The sequence below is a fragment of the Pseudomyrmex gracilis genome, unplaced genomic scaffold (assembly GCF_002006095.1).
Source record: "Pseudomyrmex gracilis isolate BER0280 unplaced genomic scaffold, ASM200609v1 scaffold_164, whole genome shotgun sequence".
NCBI lineage: Eukaryota > Metazoa > Arthropoda > Insecta > Hymenoptera > Formicidae > Pseudomyrmex > Pseudomyrmex gracilis.
This window is the reverse complement of record NW_018020748.1, coordinates 223,642-228,882: the sequence shown is the minus strand read 5'-3', so window position 1 is coordinate 228,882 and position 5,241 is coordinate 223,642. Positions and strand designations below refer to the sequence as shown.

The 5,241-nt window shown below is 30.2% G+C and overlaps 2 protein-coding genes across 7 annotated transcripts in view; both read right to left on the bottom strand.

Moving 5' to 3' along the window:
- The window catches only part of LOC109857563 (cytochrome P450 4C1-like), a 21,537-nt gene extending 19,813 nt beyond the window's left edge, over nucleotides 1-1,724 (bottom strand). Inside the window, exons 1-5 of one of the 6 annotated variants that reach the window (XM_020434008.1) lie at nucleotides 1,245-1,724; nucleotides 1,023-1,132; nucleotides 705-795; nucleotides 312-497; nucleotides 7-100 (exon numbers count right to left, since the gene is read on the bottom strand). In XM_020434008.1, the coding sequence (XP_020289597.1) occupies nucleotides 7-100; nucleotides 312-497; nucleotides 705-795; nucleotides 1,023-1,132; nucleotides 1,245-1,398 (635 nt within the window). In that variant the 5' untranslated portion in view covers nucleotides 1,399-1,724. The remainder of the gene's footprint in view (nucleotides 1-6; nucleotides 101-311; nucleotides 498-704; nucleotides 796-1,022; nucleotides 1,133-1,244) is intronic. The other 5 variants (XM_020434007.1, XM_020434004.1, XM_020434005.1 and 2 more) reach the window with 5 other exon arrangements.
- A 1,126-nt stretch (nucleotides 1,725-2,850) lies between these two features.
- Nucleotides 2,851-5,241, bottom strand: part of LOC109857561 (cytochrome P450 4C1-like) — a 4,945-nt gene continuing 2,554 nt past the window's right edge. The window contains exons 9-12 of the mRNA XM_020433999.1: nucleotides 5,168-5,238; nucleotides 4,748-4,916; nucleotides 4,432-4,611; nucleotides 2,851-4,362 (exon numbers count right to left, since the gene is read on the bottom strand). Coding sequence (XP_020289588.1) covers nucleotides 4,202-4,362; nucleotides 4,432-4,611; nucleotides 4,748-4,916; nucleotides 5,168-5,238 — 581 coding nt within the window. The 3' untranslated portion in view covers nucleotides 2,851-4,201. The remainder of the gene's footprint in view (nucleotides 4,363-4,431; nucleotides 4,612-4,747; nucleotides 4,917-5,167; nucleotides 5,239-5,241) is intronic.

Sequence of the window (5,241 nt, the reverse complement as noted above, 5' to 3'; positions counted from 1 at the left end):
AATTACCTGTGTACAAAAAAGCGACCCATATCTTCTATTGATTTTCGATATTGTTCCTGGAACGTGTCACAACTACGCAAAGAAATACCCATGGCGGTTTCTAAAAGTACATTTAGCACAGCTTTATCGTACTAAACATTTTGCATAGAGATTTTGAACATTACATATATTCGGTTATTGCATATTTATTGTGTCATGTATAATATAGCAACATCGATGTGTTACCTTCGAATAATAAAATCTGTATTGAGTATAATTGTTTGTATAAGTGGATATTCTTACACAATATGACAGAAAATATGATAATTTACCGCATATTGCATTTAGTGTGTGCTCGCTAAGTAATGGGACTAAATCTTGTATAACTGTTCCTTCACATTCTTTCAGAGATGTTACCATATGGTTGCTTTCTTCGACAAAAACGTCAACGTATTGTCGCAGCATATTAAAATGAAATGTTGGCGTTAATATTTTTCTTCGACTGTACCATTTGCTTCCTTAAAAAAACAAGATCATATATAATAAAACACTAAAAATCACGTCCGAAACATATTGGTCATCTCATACTATTTGTAGTATAAATATTGTTAAAAAAGTTTACATTAATTTGGGGGTGTTACAGTAAATAATATAATGTATTATTATATAATATTTAATTAAAGTAGTAAGTAAAATTTACAGTCATGGTACTGGAGGTATATTACCGTTGCTAGTAAGAAGTCCATCGTTAAGCCACGGACGTAACATGTCGTACATTTCACTTTTTTTGATATGTTTTGTACTGCTTAAAATTTTCTAAAAATACAGAAAGTAAGATAAACTATAATAAAAATATTATGCTTCTCTAAGTGTATTTTTAACACACAAAGAAGTTTTTTTTAAATATTTTATTTCATAAGTATATTTTCGAGTATGAATAATTATATCTTTTTAATACTAAATGATAACACTAATTCTTAAGTGAAATCGACAGATTGACAGTGTACAATTGCGGAAAAGGTATATTTATGCTATTTTAATACTTCTAAATCGTCTGGATGACGAATGGATACACCATTTCTGAAACCTATCCAGATTTTTATAACAGGATAGTTAATGTTCGCGTAAAAACGTAGAAGGTGCCATATATCTTCTGAAAAATATATTAATTTTAACAGATAATATTGTGGCAAAAGTGCAATGTGTAAACAGTGCAGATGTTTTTTAAATTTTAATTTGTGTAAAAAGAAGCACATTATACTTACCTTGTGAAGCTTGAACTAAAAGTGCCGAGCCAAAAACTGGAATACCAGGTGGACCTGGTATAAGATCGATAAGTCGCCCATTTCTTGTACGGTGTAAATAAAAATCATACATTATTGTAAAAACAATCAACAATAATATTATTGTTATTATCATGTTTTGTAGTATAAAAAGAAGTTTGTTTTGATTTGAGTAGATTTGAAGTACTTCAAAGTGTGTTGTAGTTGTAAGTTTTTTTCTGGTTTTTCGAGAATGAAGTATGGTAACTTTTCTTTCTTTTCACTCTGTGCTTGATCTTTGTTTTAAAAATGGTGATTTTAATATAAAGCACTGTCAGTTGCGCATGACTTTTTGACGCACATTACAAGTTACAACAAATGTTTATACACTTTAACATCGGTTTTAGAACTAAACGTAAAACCACTATATTATTTGACTGCACTTTATCAAAGAGAGGTTAGATAGATACTGCAAATACTATGCCAGTATATATATACATATATATATATGCCAGTGTATTCTGTTTCTTTTTTTCTCTTTATCAGTTGGACGGCAGAAAGAAACTTTGACCGAAGTTGAGATATGTACTTCACAATGAGTAAGTGTATATAGAACAAAAAAAAAATAAGTTTATAATATGTATAGATATTACGATCACTGGCAGAAAGAGTTTTTTGTGATTTCTTCTTCACTTATTTGTGTAAGTATCGTTTGACGTAAAGTAATGTAAATGAAACGCGGTCAAGGTTTGTCAGAGAACTGATAATTAATCATCAACACAATCACAAATAATAACTATGTACATACATGTTACATTTTGACATCTTACTGTATACATTTATGATAGTACAGATGATTTTTGTTTCCTGAATAAATCAAAATGTCAGTACTATTTTTATCGAGTTTGTGATTGTTTTATAAAAGTTTCATAATACTCAAGAATTATTTGTGTTTTTAATGAATGCCGTTTCGGTTATTTATCTGCTTTATCTGTTTAAATGACTCTAATAAGCGTAATTTCATAATTTTAGTATTTAATGTGCTTTATTTTGTCATCTTGTTATTCTTGTTATGGTAGTGGACTCTTAAATATCAGTAATAGCAAAAAGTTTTTCTCAGCTTTAAATTTTGCAGCAGCTAGAACATCTTTTAGTCTCATTTTTTTGAGATGTGTTTGTATATTGTCAAAGTTTATTTATTAAATTTGAAGCAACTTGCATATTTATGCAATACGTTTTAATATTACAAATAGGGGAGACCGGGACTAGGTGTGACACGGAGTTAGTTGTTAAACTGCTATTATCTTGCTTACTAAATCGTGGAACATATTCTTTTTTATATTGTAAGTTGCTAGTATTGTTTTAATAACGTGTACGAAATAGGTTTTCTTATTAACATGATATATGATATTTTCGAGCACTTTTGTAAAACTGAACATAGCAAGTAGATTTTTTTGATCTCGATTGGTTTGTAATTTTATTGATTTTAAAATGTCTAATTCACTTTTTTATCTTAGGTATAAGACAAGTGGTAGTTTTAAATAACTTTTCTTATATTTATTTAATCATCATTGCATTGCAGTTTATAAATATATCTTTTATTTAAAACGAACGTTTGGGGTAAGTTGTCACACGGTGAGTATGCGTGAGAAAGTAATCGCCGTGCGTAGGATGCGTCGCGCTATATAACTTTAACAAAAACTTTGTCAATGGGAGAGGGTGTATTATTATTTGAAATGAACTGAAGATTGTACGTTATAGTTCGGTAATGTAAGAAAATTTCAGAAAAGAACATATGTGAAAATATGATTTGTACAAGTGGGGTATGCTAAGCCAAAAAAGATTTTTATTAGTGATTTTCAAGAAGAACAACTAGGTAATTATATATTACGTGCTTCAGATATTAACTGTGATCTTACACCCAAGAAAATTAGTAGTTTGGCTTATGTGACAACTAATCCTGGATACGGGGCACGGTGACAAATTTGCACGTGTTTAACAGTAAATAACTTTGTTTGTATAAAGATATACATAAATATTTTTTTTTTTGTAAAGCTAAAAGATGTGACTATTATGTAATGTACTCAATGTTACATAATATTACATAATATAGTGTGCAGTTTGGTATTTTTAATACTATAATTTGCATGTCACAATGTGCCCTGGTCCTTTACATTGTGTTTTAATATTACAAATACATTAGGTTTTAATATTACCATTACATTGCGCGGTAAATACTGTAATCTTATATACATTGCAATATGTTTGGAGGCGGACATTTCAACGTTGCCGTAAGCTTGCAGTACCATTGCAGAAATAGTTTGCAACTATCACGCAATATTACAACCTTTCAATGTAAGGTTTACGTAACGTTTTCGCAGTGCTGCATGGGACATACCTAACGTTCAGAAGACATAATAAAAACTATATTTGATATATACTTTCGTTACTTAAGATGCTTAATATTATATATTAATGTAATATATTGATAATATTATTGTAATATTGTATAATAATATCTATTATTAATGATACAGTGCAATTTTATTACGATATTTTTGTAATATTACGTGCTATGTTATATCTTATATATAATACGTAAATATATACTCAAAACCAAATTTTAAACAACTGTGTTAGTTAACTAACTTGATTATTACGTCTTACTCATTTAATTCAACTGACGTTACTCCAAAAACCAATACCCACATAGCATCGTTAGTAGCACAAACGTTTTCGCAACGGGTTTTCCGAAATTAGCAACATTTCGTTACACGGCTAAAACGTGGTAGTAACGTAGCGGAAACGTTAAAATGTTCGCTTTTTAAGTTGCGATCCGACTTTATATATTTTTTATATAATATTTTTATATATTTCATTTATACATACATCTTTAAGATATAACAGTTTATAACCAACAAATCAAGTTGTCCCATTTTTGTCTTTAAGTGTCTCGATATTTATTTGATCGGCACAAATTTTACACGAACCGGATGAGCAGGACGAAGTATCAAATCTGCTTTAATTTTTAGATTCTTCAAAGAATCTACAGGCTCTATGTAGAAGTGGTGTATTAGAGATGCGATCATAGCCTTCATTTCGTACATAGCGAACCGTTGACCTGCCGAACGCGCAACGAATCAGAAAAACTGTTTTCTCATCAGAAAAACAGACAAATTACGTTATTTACCTATGCAATTCCGTGGTCCCGCACTGAACGGTAGGTAGCAATAAGGATGGCGATTTTGCATTTGGTCAGGCAAAAATCGATCCGGATCGAATACGTCCGGGTTTGGCCAGAAGTTAGCATCTCTATGGACGTCATAGATATTAAGGTGCAAATTTGTGTTAGCTGGAATCGTATACGACTCTATATAAGACAAAAAAAAAATATATATATATATATATATATGTGCGTGCACATTACAGTAATATGCAACGTACCGTAATTTATGACTTAAGTAATAACATGTTACAAATCCGTATACTCTATCACTAATACGTACGACATTGTATCTCTTCTGAATTAAGGCGGGATATGAAATGTACACTGGGATACAATCGCATCACTTCTTTTAAGCATCTTTCTAAATACGGTAGCTTTTGTAAGGACGCCATAATCAATTTCCCTTCAGTTTCTTTCATCACATCAGCAACTTCAGTCCTGACACGATCCTATATATATATTATTAAACGTTGTGTTATTTTGCTGATTTTATTATAAACGTTTAATATAAAGGTTTGGAAGTTTTTTGAGAATATCATGTTTATTTCCTTTTAAAAAATATATTCTTTTACTAAGTTTGTTAAACGTATATATAAAGAAAGATATGTCACAAATAAATAGCGATTTGACTAATATAAACTGTACTCTTCATTGATGTTGTTCACATTTCGCGCAGTTCTATTTATATATCACAAAGTACCTGAACATCCTTGTGCTCAGCTAGTAAGAGTAAAGCAAAACACACACCCATTGCCGTAGTATCGTGACCCTGTA